This window comes from Pinus tabuliformis, chromosome 5_2, assembly GCF_031772625.1.
Source record: "Pinus tabuliformis cultivar Carrire ecotype Pingquan chromosome 5_2, CPIR1, whole genome shotgun sequence".
Taxonomy (NCBI): Eukaryota; Viridiplantae; Streptophyta; class Pinopsida; order Pinales; family Pinaceae; genus Pinus; species Pinus tabuliformis.
The window spans coordinates 856,524,438-856,542,053 of NC_142306.1; the positions used below are offsets into that span (position 1 = coordinate 856,524,438).

The following is a 17,616-nucleotide window of genomic DNA, read 5'->3' on the forward strand; positions in this document are numbered from 1 at the left end:
TAACAGTTCCCTTCAGTATAAGCAACAATTTGAAAAACAAATATTTTCTGCCCAAAGTTCCAAGATGATAAACAAGATACTGGTAGAATCTACATTATTCCATATTGATAAAAACTAGGGTCACATAATGTGTTATTTTTGTTCAACTATGGCGACTCTCCTGTCACAATTCAGATTTATCTCCACGATATGCAATGAAGTTATAATCATTTGTTGAGCCAAGAGATTCAGCAAGTCAATAAATGTGATTGTAAAATAACATGCACTAGAATTGAAATCGTCCACAAATGTTTACCACGTAAAAAGAATCTTTCATATATTATTGACTGCTCAAAACACACATAATTCACTGTAAAAATATGGGGAAACCCCAGAAGCATGCCCTCTCCACAAGTGGCATGGGTTTCAAAAAAAGAGATAATTATGAAAAAAACAACAATGAAATAAAAAAACACGACCCTAATGTTGGAGTTCAGAAGTGTCAAAATTACAATTTAGATTATAGAGAAACTAAAGGCATAATCCTGTGGGGCTGAAACATTCTCAACAGAAGACTCACCTGAGTGTAAATTGTAAAAAAGTTATCAAAATAACAATGCACCTCCTTTGGGACAATGCAAATGATAAAAAGCAAATGTCCTAATAGGAAATATTAATACACAGTTTCAGCAGAAAGTCTTCTCTGTCAATCCTCATAATCACCGGCATGCTCCAAAAGATAGTTTGCTGCCAATTGCTCATTCTTGTCACAGGCCAAAAAAGCCTCTATAACAAGGGCACGATCAAAGCCCATGGCCTCAAGCTGAAAATAAACAAAGAAGATTCACATTACATACAGACTCTCTTAACAAATGTATAACTTTTTAGTAAAGTGAATAATAAAGCAATCCGTAAACACTTACACGCTCAATTGCCTCACGTTCCTCTGGAGTTACATTAATAGCCTGGGGCATTGCTCCAGCGAGCTGGTTGAAGAAATCCCTGAAGTTGAAGTAGAAGGTAATGGATCTCAGAAAACATTACAATATTGAATTGTTCTAACAGAGGGCTTGAAAGAACAAAAAACAACAGAGCCTTCACAGAATGTCTATGCTAACAGAAAATTATAAAAAGAAGTTATGAAAATGAAAAGCATATACTCACCCTTCAGCACCTTCAACTGGTTCATTAACTAAGCGGAGAAAATCAGCCTGGTGGTCTTGGATAAGCCGCATCAATTGAGGATTCTGTTTGCTCAACTCCTGAAGCATTGGCTGTATTCAAAAAACAAGAACAACAGGCAGATTTAAGATGAACCACAAGACAAACCATTCAAATGATGTAGCAATTGAAGGAGGGGCACACACCTGCAATATTTGAGGGTTGGCCTGGACCATTGTACGTAGAGCCTGGAACTGTAGAATAAAAAAACATGTAATGAGTAATGAACAAGAGAAATTGAAACATATAACACGAAGCTGATTAGAACTGAAAACCTTAATGATTACCATAGATGCTCTGATAAGTTACAACATGAGCCAACTGCAACTTGGAAAAATTTGTGTAATCACTATGAGTTTTCTATCCTTTTTAATGCTACAAATAGAATGATACCTCACCCTCAACAATCAACAGATATCACAAACAATTTCAGCGAGAACACAAGCACTCAAACCCATGCATAATATAATTTCACAATTGCCAGAACTAATTCCACATTTCTTCCACATTTCTTAGAGACAGCAAAATAGTTTACATTGGAAACCCATTCCACCATCAAATTTCAATACCCATATCAAGACTAGATTCAAGATAAACATAAAATTCCTCTCTTTAATGTTTTTAGGAGCATATTCCTGACGTTTCTGTTGAAATCAAGCTTCAACCTCTGAGGAACACTTCACTTCTAGCAAGCCCATGAGCTCATCTTAGTGGAAACAAACTGTCCCAATATATTTTGAAACTCAATTTAACCTGTCAAAGATTATGCAAGGCTGTCTGACATGATTAAGATTTCCTCACAAGTGTACCTATAAATGTAAGTTAGCCAGATATGTCTTGAATTGGAGCCTACGCTGCAGGAGGCAAATAGAAATACAGAAATGTATGTAAAGAAAGAGAAACCAAAGGTGATTCTCTCAAAGAAATGCCAACAAACAAACCTAGTCCACCAGCAGACATCCAATACAGGACAAAGTGATAACGATAGCAATATCCAATAGAAGATAACTTTCCAAATACATAAGTACCGTAATGATTGTTGATATTACTATAATAGTCTATAGACACTCACAAAAATAATTCTAGCATCATATCTATGGAGAGGAACCTCATGAATGAAGTACAAGCACATGAAGACTGTGACTTACTACAATTATGACATCTTCATTGAAGAACCAAGACACAATCTGAACTGCTCAACAAGACAGAATGCCTGAACAAAGAGGCATACATAGCACAGCTTCCATCATCACCACCTCAGCCGTACACACAGCATGCATAATCAGTGCAATATTATTTTGCATAACTAAATTAAAGACATTATAGAGATATATGGGCTTTCTCAATAAGCTTATTAGCTAAAAAAAGACAATATCTGTCTTTTATCTTGCTTCAAAGGACCCTACTTGAAGGCATTATTCTTCTCTACACCATCTTTGAAGATACTGCATGGTAGGACTCATTTGCTAGACATACTTTCTAAATAGACAAAATTATAGCCAGAAGAAGAAACAAGATTTTCCCTCTGTCGTGCATAGCACCTCTCGTAAGAAAGCCCACTGTACTCAGAGAAAACAGTATATTGGTGTGCAAATAATATAGTGTACTTTGTAATAAATGAATCTTGTAATAGTTGCATCAAATCACAACCACACAGTACAAGCATTCAGCAAGGCCCCTCACAACCTTAAGCATATATTCCCCTTCACACTAAGGCATCTGAGCAACCTCATGCATATCCACTCAAATCCAGATGATACAGCATATCAGAAAGACACCTTGGCTTCAACTGCTTAAGTTTCCCTTAAAACTCTGGCCTCTGAGCAACCTTGAGTTTAAAAGAATGGAAATAGTGCAATACCTGTGGGTTGTTCCGTAAAAAGTCAAGAGCCCCAGCACCAGCCCCGATCCCAGCCCCAGCACCAATGCCAGCACCAACTCCAGCTCCAGCTCCAGCTCCCGCTCCCAAATTGGGTAGACCCTATAAAACCAAATTCAATTAAAATCCAACATTTAAGGTTTCAAAATTTTCAATCATTGGCAAAGGCTGGAAACAGACAGATAGAACATCTACCTGTGGGAAAAGATCTAATGGAGCTGCATTAGGACCCGCCTGAGCTGTGGCCGAACCTGCTGCAGCTGCTGCTGCAGGTGCTGGTGCAGTAGGGTTTGCCGCTTGACCAATAGAAGGTGTTGGGCGAGTTACAGGAGGAGCTACTTCTGCTGTCTCAGGAATGCCCTGAACATATAAAGTTTAAACATATCAGGAAGTGAAACTTTAACAGGGAACAAAAATAACATATCAAGTGAAAATTGGGCAGCTGATTATCCTTACAGAATATAGATATTCAACAGCACGCTCAGGGTTGTTGTAGGCTGCACGTAGGGCACGAACAACTGTATCTCTATCCCAACTACCACCACCCATGTCAAGAATTTGTTGAATAACATGTTCAAGGTTATTTCCTGCAACTAAATTTGATGCTGCTTGTCCATATGCATCTGCATCTGCATCTGTCCTGAATTGATTAAATACACAACACAATTAGAATAATGAATATGCCAGATTAAGGCATGCTATCTACAGAGCTGAATACATTGCACTTTGAATTCATTAAAATCTGCAACAGAAAAAGCTGTAAGTCATTTGCAGGTATTTGAGGATTCCAAGTTTGTGATAGAAGGGGATAACAAGAAGTGCTGCATGCCACACTTTCTAGGACCTATCATGCAGGGTTCTAGAGGTAAAATTCTAGTTCGAGTTCACCTCCTTCTCACATATTTTTCGAGAATTCAATTCAAAGACTGATTCCCCTTTTAAAGATGTGATTACTTTGCAGGAGGGTACCTCGTTATACAGGAATTCAAGGGGAATGCTCACTTATAAGAATCTTTCTTAGCCAGAGAATCCTGTGTGGGGATATAATGTTGATACTGTAAGATTGTGTGTTGGTTCAAGAAAGACAAGATAAAATGTATCTACTTCTCACATATGTTTTGAGAATTCAATTCAGACTGATCCCCCCTTCAAAGATGTTATTACTTTGCAGGAGGGTACCTCAGCTATACAGGAATTCAGGGGGAATGCTCACTTCTAAGTCCACTATATAGTATACCTTCTTTGACTTATGAAATAGTCTTTCTTAGGCAGAGTATTCTGTGTGGGGGTACAAGGTTGTGTGTTGGTTCAGAAAGAAAAGATTAAATGTTTTGAACTGTGTTGATGTGTGTACGACTGGAATACATAGGTACAGAATAAGCAGAGGATAGATATATCATATGAGGACATTTTGAATTTTGAAGGAGCCGTCACACACTTCAATATCAAATAAAATGATTTTCCATGGAAAAAACAAAAAAAAGGCATGCTATATCTGTTATAATTCATGATTGTCATTTAAACAAGTCCAGGATTGCTTACTGCGTTGTTCCAGTGCCAATGGCAGGAGTTGCTCCAGCGCCAATGGCAGGCGTAGTAGTTGCAGGAGCCCTGCTCATATGGGTAAATTAATGAAAGTTACAGTAGAGAACCAAATAGTGATAATTTCTAGCTAATGCCCAAAAAAAAAAAAAAAATCCATGCCACAGCTATTTTCCAACTTCACATGAGATATGATAATTGCTAGCAAATGTCCAAAAACAAAAACTGATTTATAGAAATATTTGTGTACGCATTTTCTAGGCTAACTCACTGAGATGGGAGCTGAGCTGCTGCAGCAGCTGGCACCGGTGCTACAGGGTTCTGGGCTGGAGCTGCAGAAACAGATGGTTGGGCCTGTGGAATCATTCAGAATAACATCAGTTGGTAAAGTCCTCAAAAAATAACATACATCAATTCTACATAATGAAATGGAACCTCATGAAAAAACCATAATCAGATTTTTTTTCCTATCATGTCAAGAAACCTGTGTTGACGAGGCACCAGCCGTTGTTGCTTTAGTCTGCAAGAGAACCAATAAGAATGTTAGAAAACTAAATTTGTCTCTAGAACTGTAAAATATGAGAGATAGACAATTTAAAAAAGAGAAACCCCGGCTCAGTCAGAAAATGCTACAATCATGACTGGGACATGACCTCAAAAAAAAAAGCCTGTTTCAAATTTTAATATTGAACTACTTATAACTTACAGGTTTCTATCTTTGCTAAAAGCACAAATAAAACTCTAAAACTTCAACAAGCCAAGTACCATTTTTAAACTTGTATTTTATCAATAAAATACCATTGTAGGTGGCATGTTAATAAGCGTGAAGCCAAGCAACCCATGGATGGCTGCAGCCCACAATACGATCAGCAAATTGATTATTATGTATGTATGCAATCATTGGGCTGTTGACCTCATATCCCACAGATTTATGAGGTTACTCTCTCTCCAAGGGCTAAGGAATTCAAGGTGGGTAGCCCCTGTAGGAAGGTATTTTCACTACTGCCAATATGTGCATATGTCTACATAGTCAATGGCATGCATTCTCAATTGCAGCACATAGAGTTTAGAATTATCAGTGTAGGGCTACAAATCAGTCACACTCACAGATGCAGTGTCTTGTGTGGTTGTATAGTGGTGTGAATATTGTGATGTGGGTCCAACGTCTCATGATTTGGTTTATAGCCATTAGTGTGGGTTTACAGTCACTAATATGGTCTTCATAGCCACTAGCATGAGTTCAAATCACTAACCAAACATCCTTAACCTCATCTTATAAATCATGGGCCTTCTATGTTGTCCTAGATTTGGCTCACCATTTGTCTAATCAGAGATTATTTGGAACAAAATTAGGTATATTTGCTGTGTACATATTCTTATTTTTGTGGGCAACTGTACCTGCTTGGAAGTGATTTTGTCGAAAATAAAATCGTACAAAACGTGCAAATTTAGTACACATTGGAAGACATGGATCCATTCACAATACAAAGAACTGTAGGCAGATATCAAAAAATACGATATTAAACAAGAAGAGACGATTAAAAACAAGAAAAAATAGGCATCCATTTAAATTTTGTTATATAGATAACCATGAAAAAGAGTATGCTACTCAAGGAGATAGGATATTGGATTATGCAGATCCAGACGAGGAATATATGATAAAGTAATAATAACCATTGATAAATGTATGTCAATTGGGGTTATCTTGGGTGGTTGGACAGAACATCTGTTATCTTCTCCACCAAAGTTCACTTCCCCACTAGTGACATGATGAGCTATAATGCCTTGATAAATATGGTTGTAATGTTGTATTGGCCTCGAGCCTTGTGAACTCTTAAGTGAGTATACCTGTGGGCTGGCCTGGTACCAGCAACCTCACTCTAGCCCTCGAGCTAAGAGGCCGATTTCATAAATAAATAACCTTAGATAAATGTATACAAGATCCAGCTAAGTTGTTTAGGTTAGAAAGACAGGCAAGCAATACCAGCCCATGGATAGAGCACATCAAAATAAATTTGATGCCTTGCCACATGAGAAACGACGTCTGGAAAACTGGCTCTATAGGTTATATCACTAAATTAATGTCATGATCTAGCTTCAGAAAAAAAAAAAAAAGGTTTTCTTGTAGCCTTATTCTTTTTCCAAGGAAAACCTTAAAGGGAAACCCAGAAGATGCTTCCTCACATTCATGGATGGCATCTTCAGTAAACCCATCTGCATGGACTTTGGAACCTCACCAAAGGGATATTCAAAATCAGGCACCTGCTGCACAGAACTAGCCAAATGCCTCGCAACATTGGAACAACAAGTTGAGCTAACGACTTGGGCTATAACCTTGTATAATTGTATTGTATACTTGTTACAGACAGAAAAGAAATTCCAAAAAATGGTATCCATTAGTTTAAAAGAGGGATAATGGCCTGGAAAAATGTTTCAGAATTGGAGTACATCACAAGAATAAATTTGTTCTTGCAACTTTACGACAAAGAGAAACCTGGCTTAAAAACTCTGATCCTCTAGATCATGATATAGTTCCCTATATAGAATAACAAGATAGAAATTGAGTATCAAAATATTAAAAGAATAGTAATATGATAGAAAAGCTAATTATCTATAACTAAAACAGCAAAAAAAGAGCAGCTCAATAGTAGCAAGCAAAACTTCCCAATTATTTAAAAAGTGTCAGGCAGAAATCCAAGACGAGGAATACTAATGTTCTTAAACATGCATTCACGACATGCACCTTACTTTGCCTCAAAAACTCCATATAAAATGTGCCAAAGAAATTACAAGATCACATCAGAGAAACAAACTGCAAAATAACAAAAATAGACAATTCTTTATTCCATGAACTGTTCAAAAATATGAATAATTTCACCAAAACTCTGAAACACATCAAGGAAAAAAATACCTTAGACAGCATAACCACAAGGAATGTATTCTCACTGACTTTGCTTTCTTCAATAGTGCTTTCATCCTTCAGCACCTTGCCCTGATAAATCAGCAGCTGCTGTTCACTCGGGTAAGTTTGTGCTCCTTGACTTTGCTCTATTTGTTTCTTAACATTTAAAACCTGAAACAAAAGGAAATTTTTAATTGGTAATATACATAATTTTGAGAAGACTTCCATATGACACTGGATTTCTGACATTGCAAATATATTGAAACCCTAAATTGTAAACAATTCACAGGGTAAACATGCAGTAAGATATAGAATTAAATAAGATTATCTCAAAGAAACATGGAATAGCGACTGCCTTTATTAATCAAATTAGAGTCTGTTAACTTGAGAAAAAGATGAAGCAAACAAAAGTAAACAAATTGCAAATATCAGAAGATAATTCAATTACAGTTTTCTTCTTCATTTACCATGCACTAGCAATGGTTCAGACACCAGAAAACTTAACAAACTCTGCATCATCCCTTGCATGATTTACACATATGTCAGCAGGATATTCACATCCACTGGCCTGTAGAATGCTTCTCCAGGTATGGCATGTATTTCCCATACCTGGGACAGGTACAGAAACTTGCCCAGCTGCTAGGGATGTTCCCCAAGTAACAGTCCCCAATTATGGTGACGGGGTGGTTTTACTCTTAGAGGGGACATGCCCCACAAATATGTTATAAAAAGAAATACACAAAAGCAACTTTTTTGGAAAAGACTAATGTGATGTCCAGCAGCAAATCCAAGGTTGACTCCATTCGTACTGAAATAGAAACCCTATAATTTCTTCATTGTGTACCTTTCATGTTTCCAGACACAAAACAGGTAAAGATTTTAACTTTTTCTGAACAGATATTTTATCAATTGGGAATATAGATATTTTATGTAGAAATCATTTATGATTTTGTCATTTATAATGACTGAAATTTGAACCTGAAATTGTTAATGAATCATTGAATTTTAATTGAGTTTTTAACATCATTAAACAAAGCAATTATTGTTCTACGTTTTATTGTTTCATATAAACTTTATATGTGATGGACCCCAAAAGGACCCACACCCTGATTTCAAAAAATGGAATTCCTCTGCTCGTCCCTTCCCCACAACCATGAAAGCCTGGCAACTTAGTTTACTGCCAACCTCAAATAAATTAATCATAGCTATCAAACACTATTTTCGTTGATGTCTGGTTTGCTTGACATATTCATATAGCTTATTCATTGTTGTTTTTTGGTGAAAAACATAAGAATAAATTTTATTATTTTACAAATAATAATATTATATTATCCTTCCTACACATCATCTCTTAGCATCTGCTCACCCATCAACAGATGCAATCTGGACTGCAAATGATTATATTCTATTGTCCTCCACATCATCTCTTAGCATCTGTTCAGCCATTAACAGATCCAATGTGGACCCTCAAATATTTAGGCAGGTCTTAAAAAAAGAAACACTTGAGTAGCCTATTTTTAGGCAATAGAAACCTGCAACTTTTTTATTGGGAAATTTTTATTGTCTTTACAAAAGCAACAGAAGAGGAAACAAAAACAAAAAAAAAAAAAAAAAATCTACAGAGTTTTTGAGAAGAAATCCATTTGTAAATAGTGCCAGCAGCAGCATCAAAAGACAAAACACTCCCACAGCCACTACCATTTATTCATTTGGGCACAAAGATATTCACTGTAGTAGGTAGCAACAGAAAGCAGTAATCAGCATTTTCTCCATTGGGCCAATGCCAAATTCAAATTTCCAGGATCAGAATTTCTGTTTTCTAACTCTTCTACTCTAATGTTCAACCGATGTCAAACCAACCCACCCACCAAGATGAAGTTATGAACATTATAATATTGTCATTTATGACTGAGAATTGAAATTTGAACCCAAAATCACTGAACCATAATTGTCATTGAGATTTTAATATCAATCAGCAATGAATTCATTGTTTTAATTTTATTGTTTCATATAAAGGTCTGATTTCTTAAACATATAAGCTTTTACAGGTTTAAAATTTTAGATGTGACGTACCCCAACATTCATTCAAACCCTAATTTCCACAAATAGAAATCCTCTTGTAATCCCCTTGGCCATGACCATGAACCCTGACAACTTACTTTGCTGCCAACCGGAAATCAGTTAAACAAAAGTGTCAAACACAAACTTCAACCACCATTTTAATCAAGGTATAGATTTGATTATCCTTCCTATACATCAGCTCTTAGCATCCGTATGAGCCATTGATTCAAGGTCATTCCTCTCTGTAAGGCATTGGTTCTGCACTAAGCTGCACAAAATGCTTGCCCAGGCTATGTACCAGTCCCAGAAATGCCCAGAAATGCAGAAACTGGTACAACCAGCAGCGTTTGCATGCTGTTTCAGCCAAAAAAGGATGTGTTTTTGTGACTTTTTGCTTGGCTTTTGGGCCCCATCCAAGCACCCACGAAAGGCATGGAACCCTTAGATCATTTAATAATAACTAATAAATAGATCTAATCACTCAACAGACTTAATTAACTGACTTTTACAGTCGGTTAAAAAATAAAATTTAGAATTCTCTAGAAGCCCTAACAGCCTCTTTTTCTATAAGAAAGCACTTCATTCACTCATTCCTCACACATTCTTGAGCAAGAAAAACTTCCTAGAGCAGCAGCAAGCACTCCAAGATCCTCTTTTTCTATAAAAAAGCACTTCTTTCACTCATTCATCACACTTTCTTCAGCAAGAAAGTCTTCCTACAGCAGCAGCAAGCACTCCAAGAAATGGAATATTGGGAGCAAGTTTTAGGGCATTTTCAGCAGGAAGATTATTACGGGCAACGAGGATGTGAGCAACAGGTTGATTTGGTGACCAGATCTGTTTAGTGTTTATGCAGCATTTGTGGTTTTTCATAGTCATTTTCTAGAGCCTCTCAAACACAAAAGCAGCAAGCACACTATCATATTTTTAAGTATGTTACCAAGCTCAAACAAACGAGTGTTGGGGGCTCATGTGAATGGAGGTGCATTATATGTAAAAATGACAAGACCTACACAAAGGCTCTTAAACAAGACTCAAAGCTCGCACCTTAGTTGAAAGGGTAAACAGTGTTGATGTTTGTGCACATACCAGAAATCTGAAGGTGAAGGCCACATTTAAGTAAGAGAATAATGATGCTCAAAAGTTGGAGCAAAGAAGCAATATTGGTATTGATAGCAATACTCACTTGGCTTCTAGCAATGAGAAGGATTGTCCATGAAGCTAGGAAGAGGCGAGCAGTACAGTTTGAAGAAGAGATATCAAAACCTCCAACTACAGGTGAAGATACCAAATTGTTGAAAATGCCCAGCAATCAAAGGAAAGGAGAAGCTGAGAGAAGAATTGGAAGGGCAAGCTATGCTTGCAGTATCCCTTCTAATGTGGTTCAGCCCCCATGTTGTCAAGATTTGGTGAGGACAATTAACACAGCACCTCAAAGTTTCAAGAAGCCAAGCTATGAAAAACTCTGAACAGTTTTGCTCAAGAGAGAGAGGCAACTGCTTGAGGATGTTTTAAGACCAATTCATAATTGCTGCCATTAAGCAAGTAGGGCCAAAAAATGTGGTGCAAGTTATCACAGATAATGCACCTGTTTGCAATGCTGCATGCTTGATTTTTTTTTGTTGGCTTGACTCACAGGGATTTGAACCTTGAATCTCATTGTTTACATAATACTTCATATCATGGCGATCACCAATTGAGCTGCTTGCCATGGGCTCTGCATGCTTGATTGTTAAGGGTAGATATAATCTTATATTTTGGACTCCTTTCGTTGTCCATAATCTATAGCTGATATTAGAAGAGATTTAGAGGCTAAAACTGCATGGATTAGGGAGGTCACAAGGTAGACTCAGGAGATCATAAAATTCATCACCTACCACCACTAGTCTCAAGCAATATATCAATAATATGAAATACCATTTACTATCCCACTTAGACCCAAAAAATGTTCAAGATCCCATCTTCGAGACCTAATATTGGCATATTGAGTACTTTGGACATAACTTGTCCTCCCTCCTAGGCACTTTTTCCAGAAAGTATCTTCAGATGCCCGTACCATTTGTTGGATCATTGCCTTTATATGATGCTTCTTTACCTGTACCTTGGAAGTCTAGACACAACCGGCATCACAAAAAGAGCCCTAACACTATATGCTCATAACAACCCATGAAAGCATATAGGTATGATTGTCTTATTGTCAGTAACAAGTAGCTTTGGGTGCAATCTCAAAATGATTGCCCCCATGCTTATGAAGTACATTGTGTGGTGCATGAAGAAGGAAAACTTGCAATTTCCTGTTAAGGAAAAATCTGCAATGAAGTTTAAGGGAAAATCTGCAATGAAGTTTAAGGGAAAATCTGCAATGAAGTTTAAGGAAAAATCTGCGATGAAGTTTAAGGAAAAATCTGCGATGAAGTTTAAGGAAAAATCTGCGATGAAGTTCCTTGTCAGGCGCTGGAAAAGTTGTAATTTTCCACTTAGGTATAAAATGAAATGGATTATTGCCTTATCGTAGTTACAAGTACATTCTTCAATGGTATACATCATGCATTATTGCATACATCATTCCCTCAAGATTCATCATGGAAGAAGGTCCCCTGGAGAAGGAAATGGATCCTGTGGAAAATGAAACAGATCCCCAAAATTCCAGTGCTTTTGACCCCACCAATTCACAAAAAACATTTTTTAATGAAAAACTTCCCTAAAGATTGAAACACTAAACCTCATACCTAGTCAAGGTCTAATCTTCCCTTACCTCAAGACCTGATCTTGAGGTCTATCTATCAAGGTCTGCTCTATCAAGGTTTGACCTCGAGGTTTGATCTATTATCTTGATCAAGGTCTGCTGTCAATTTCTGATCTATCCTTGTGTGCAACATTGTTGCTCAGCCTTCAAGAAAAATACTTTATTCACCGATGATATATCAACATGTGAATGTGGCTCACAAAAAACACTGTTATGACCTACTACATGCTCATGCTAAAATTGTCTTCAAAACTATCAATAATTAATGATGGTTATAACTTATCAAATTATCAGTTATAGAACATGGATGGCTAATAGTAATATGCTTGAGAACTCTCTTTTTTGTTATGGTTATTCACAATAGTCCTATTTTTTGTTTATTATAAAAATATTCTTATATTTTTTTGTAATTGCCATTTCTGGATCCCGGTTTTTCAAGAATTTGGTGGATCCATATCCATAACATAAGCTTGAGGCTCTTGAATATGGCCACCATCATATGTACCTGATGCAATAAGTTAGCAGGAGTAAACCTCCACATTTTTTCAACTCTTACATACTTACAAGAACTAAGGCTGATGTATCTATGCTAGTTTATATAAAGTTTAATTATGTCAGCACTTCCTTCAATTTGGTTTTACATCTATTAGAATTTAGAGGTACAACTTAAAAGCACACTCACCATGAAGAAAGTGCTAAATATCTCCCACCACTCAGGGTGGGGAGCACCTCACTTCTCTTGGTGCATCAGCAGAACAATATCTCAATGAATTGTAAAACAAGCTATGGTGTCCAGTACACTGTTTTCAGCACATCCTTTTACTGTGATCCATGTTAACTTGTTACTTTACAGAAAAGCAAGTGTCAATTTCAAGACTAAACAATACTCTCACTGTTATCAATGAATTTGTTTACTATTACATTTCATTCCCCAAAACTATTAAAAAAGGACCCTGTAACAGGAATTAAAAGGATTCATTGAGTGAACTTCACATGCCCCTGCTTTGTTAAACAATACTAGCAACAAACCAGGTAGCTCAGGGCACAATCCTGGCTATTCAAAAAATCAATCTCGTGCGTAGCCAAGAGAGAATATAAGGAAAGTGCAATCACCCCACAACTGCTACAGGATTTAACATTCACACTTTCAAGAGTTATCAGTGAACACTATTAAATGCTTCATCTCTATAAAATACTTTAGCATTGGCACTTTCCAGAGCAATTATAACAAAAAAATGCCTTTCACTATTTTGGGCCAAAAATAGACAACAAATGTATGCTGGTCACCGCAACTGCAATTCTGTAGGATGCAATTTAGCATCAATAGTTTGATAATCATGGAAAAATGGCACTGGAAAAATACCATAGAGGTACACAATGATTAAACAACCTTTCTTACTACGTTACGGTCGTATATAGTTTCAATTTAACAGATTCAAGTACTCGAAATCCTGTAAATACTACATCAACATACTCAAGGGAAAGATCAACCACTTAGCATTGATTCCTATGGCTGGTTATGCTCAGTGAAAGTTCAGTTATCATGTAACAACATCGCCGCAGAAAAGCTGTAAAGTGCAAATTATTGTAAGTTCCCGTTCAAAATATGGTTCAAATTCCCCTAACGTTCCTAACAAGCAATTTCAAGCAAATCGTTTCTAATCTGTATTATGATTTGAATTTTGTAATAAAGAACAATGTAGTCATCATATTCCCCGGCAAGAATTTAACTCAAATATACAAATCCTGTAACGGAAAATAGTGCATATAGTAGTTACGGGCAAATGTAGGCCAAAAATTTAATCTAGCTAAGAGTTCAGTGACTAAAATTCTCGTGTAACAAAAAGCCCGCAATAAGGATTTGCCGGGAGAGAAACTAAGATGCACAAATCCACGCTGAGAAAGGCACCCGAAAATCAAGGCATGTCCTCTCATATGCAATCCCTCCTTCGTTTTCCAAATTTTCTGCTATCACAACCGTTAACTTTCCCAGACACGGTAAAACCCCAGGTGGCCAGTCGAAGAGGCAAACCCTCGCGTGCACACTCGAAAGAGAGATTTCCGATAAGTTCGAGAACCCAAACACAAAACCCTAGATTTCATTGCAATCACGATTAAGGGCATACCAACAGCTAGCATGCATGTGAAATATACTTGGAACTCGTAACCCTAAGCCACTAACCGTAACTGAAGAAACCACTAACTCCAGCAACCTAACAATGTCCTATCCCAGGAAATTAACTCAAACCCATGAAAAATCAACCCGAGCCAAAGTGAAAATACTCTGACAACAAATTACCCGCTAGTCCCGCAGAATTTTACACTTAAAAAAACCGTTCAGACGACATAGCACAAGCAATAACAAACAGAATAAATTCGAAACCCTAATGTCCGATAAGAGGGAGAAAATAAATGACTTACAGTATCCGTGGGCTGCACCTCGATATCAAAGTGGTTACCCTTCAAGGTTTTGACAGAAACCTTCATCCTGACGCCCGAATTCGGTCTCTACCGGCCTCCGAAGTGCTAAACCGTCCGCACAGCAGGCAAAACGAGACACAATATCGCTTGCACTGCCAACGAAACCAACACAAAATAAAAACCAAAAGAAAAAAATATACAGAGAGAGGGAGAGAGGTCGGGCGTTAACTGACGGACATTAACCTCAGGGTGTGGTTTACCCACGGAAAGTAAACAGAGAGTGACTAAGATTGCGATCTGGTTTTCGTATAGTGGGCGGATCTCCGTTAAAGAAAGCTCTGCGATGCAATAAACTTCATTAGCTGCGGGTGACGTTGGGGGACTTATAACCGGATTGTTGACGTGTTTGGGGTGGGTTCGGGTAGGAAAGAGCAAAAAGTGAATCGCCGTGACGGGAGCTTCCCAACTTTTCCTGCGAGGAAAGATCCTTGCTTTTCTTACATTTCCCTTTTTCTTTTCAATGAAGTGATCCTCTCAATTGAGTTTAATATTTTTTTGGGGTCATGCATTGTGCAACTTAATGGCTTTTGATGGTCACATTTTCTATCCAATGAGAAGGCAAGATTTATTATTGTATTTCCTTGGGCACATTGATTAATAAATGGTAAGTTTATGGTGGAAGGTTTTTTTTAATTTAAATAATTATATTTTTTAAAAATTACTTTATTTTGAGTGGTTTGTTTGTTATGTGGTATTTTGGGTAAAACTCAATTTGGTGGAGTGTGTATTTATGTGTTTCTAAGGTTCTAATTTAAATAGAAACTTTCTCTTTAATTATTATTTTTATTGGAATTTAATAATGATAATCATTAAGTTATGATTTTTACTATAAGTTCATTTCGAGAATGACTTTGCAAACAAATTTAACATAAAACTAACAATAATATATATATGAAATTGATAATAAATATACAAATTTATTAGTCAAATAATAATGAACTCAAAAACTAGTTTAAAAAGAGACAAGGTTTCAAAGTAAGAAAATGATTTGAAAATGTTTCATATGACAAAGGGCGGTTACCCATGGTTGATGGGAAGTGATTGTCATGCATTTAACATTTAATCAAATTGCTCCAGGGTTATCTATAACCAACCTTCCACTCCATAGTTAAGGGAGAAAGAAACTCACAATTGTTCTTAGTATTGAGTAGCCAAAACAAGATGTATGGCTAATGTGCAAATTATGATGAACTTATAATGTAGGTAACACCTCTAGAAGGTTCGTACAACATCAATAGATTGTGGGAACAATGTAACATGCAAGTTTCCCATGAGCTTGACCCCCTCCTTGGACACAAAACTTGTTGGAATTCTATGACATGAATAGAAACTCAACTAAAGAATTGTAGCGATCTTTTTCCCTTAATCTTCAATTCGAAATGGAATGGATATAGATGATCTTATATGTGTTAGCACTTTGAAAGTACTAAGAAAAAGCATGGGTTTCTAAGTGGTAGCTGACATAAATGATTTGTTATTCTTTACCTTGGTCATTCACTTGATTAATAGTGTATTAACATGGATGAGAGTAATAATGATTTCACATATAAAATTATCCACTGCAATGACAGAGAAATCTCAAAACAATTCCATATATAATGGACACCATATTTACCTTGGAAACCCAAATGGGAAAATCAACATTCAATTAGCTTTAGCCAATTTTTTATTTCTTAGTAATATGCAAGTTACAATACCCTTGAGCTCTCTAGTTCATTCTTAATCGTTAAATCGAAGTTCGAGTAGCAATTCATAGCGTAATTAACCCCGAAATTTCAAGCCATTCACATAAAATATTAGTGCAAAACCCATGAACACAAGAGAAAAAGAGAAACAAACCATAAGAAAGATCTCTTATGACTGGACCCCAAAATGCAGCAAATGTTGATGGTTCACCCAGGACTTGCACTTGCATGGTGCAAGTGTAGTTAGTGGTCGTATAGATCTTTTGGTTCCACTACGGGTGGTAGATGATCAATCTCTATAGTTTTTTGTTTCCTGGAGGGTTTTTTTTCAGTTTTCTTTCTTGACAACTTTGTCTAGACCTCGAGCAATTTTGTTTGAGAGTAAGGGCAATAATTTTAGTTAAATGTAGTTGTTTGACTTAGCTCGACTATAATGGATGTCATAGTTTTGGGTACAGGAGTTGATTTAGCATTTTAATATTTCGGGTATCACTAGTTGTTGTGGATGGATCATTTAGTTGATCCAGGTGCACTTAGTTCTAAGGTCTTCCATATTCGATTGTAAATGGATACATCTTTCGACCTACTAGGTTTATATCTGCTCGCAACGGTTTGTTTGGGTGTATCTATGGGCATTTGTGGACCGGTCGTATTTCTTACATATATCTTATTGGGTTTCTACATTCTTTTGGTCATCCTTTACATGTATACCTGTGGGGATTTTTTGTTCGTCCCAATGTTTCAATTTGGCCTGGGGTTTTGTTGGTATTAGTTTATTGGTTTGGCTTTGGTTTGCACCGTTATTTGCTTGTAAGTCATTATGCCCATGTATCAGTGGTATGGTTATACTTAGGTGCTCTTTTATATTGCATAGGATAACGACCATTCTTGAATGGTTTACCATTGTTTGGTGATCAGGAATGTTGTGTGGATTTTTCCATCTACACCTCTTGGTGTTTTAGTGATTTCTTTAGATTGGTGGGGGTGGTGTTGTCATATAGATGTTGTGGAGTATTAATACATCTCGTTATGATCCTTGTCACACTTTCTTCATAGTGTGGGATTTTAGATATCCTCTCGATGTGATCCAATGATTATTAACTCTGGTTGGGTGGGTTTC

At 36.8% G+C, this 17,616-nt stretch overlaps 1 protein-coding gene across 2 annotated transcripts; it reads right to left on the reverse strand.

Annotated features, from left to right (window-relative positions):
• Positions 1-290: 290 nt before the first annotated feature.
• LOC149162009 (ubiquitin receptor RAD23d-like) lies at positions 291-15,211 on the reverse strand. 2 transcript variants are annotated; one of them, XM_089437114.1, is made up of 13 exons: positions 14,995-15,211; positions 14,752-14,903; positions 7,533-7,694; positions 5,106-5,141; positions 4,893-4,975; positions 4,622-4,690; positions 3,536-3,719; positions 3,275-3,439; positions 3,062-3,181; positions 1,347-1,394; positions 1,144-1,253; positions 903-981; positions 291-802 (listed from the first exon to the last, which is right to left on the reverse strand). In XM_089437114.1, exons 2-13 carry the CDS (start codon positions 14,815-14,817, stop codon positions 686-688), a joined length of 1,239 nt encoding a protein of 412 aa, XP_089293240.1. In that variant the 5' UTR covers positions 14,818-14,903; positions 14,995-15,211; the 3' UTR covers positions 291-685. The 2 variants fall into 2 exon arrangements, with proteins under 2 accessions (XP_089293240.1, XP_089293241.1); XM_089437115.1 differs by having other exon boundaries at positions 14,989-15,211.
• Between the last annotated feature and the right edge of the window lie 2,405 nt (positions 15,212-17,616).

Bases quoted from the DNA above. Each gene is read 5' to 3' on its own strand.
- LOC149162009 (XM_089437114.1), bottom strand. From the start codon at position 14,817: ATGAAGGTTTCTGTCAAAACCTTGAAGGGTAACCACTTTGATATCGAG. The intron at 4,976-5,105 runs GTTTCTTGACAT...ATGATTCCACAG, and splicing joins CTGGTGCCTCGTCAACACAG to GCCCAACCATCTGTTTCTGC. The intron at 3,182-3,274 runs GTAGATGTTCTA...TTGGTTTTATAG, and splicing joins CATTAGATCTTTTCCCACAG to GGTCTACCCAATTTGGGAGC.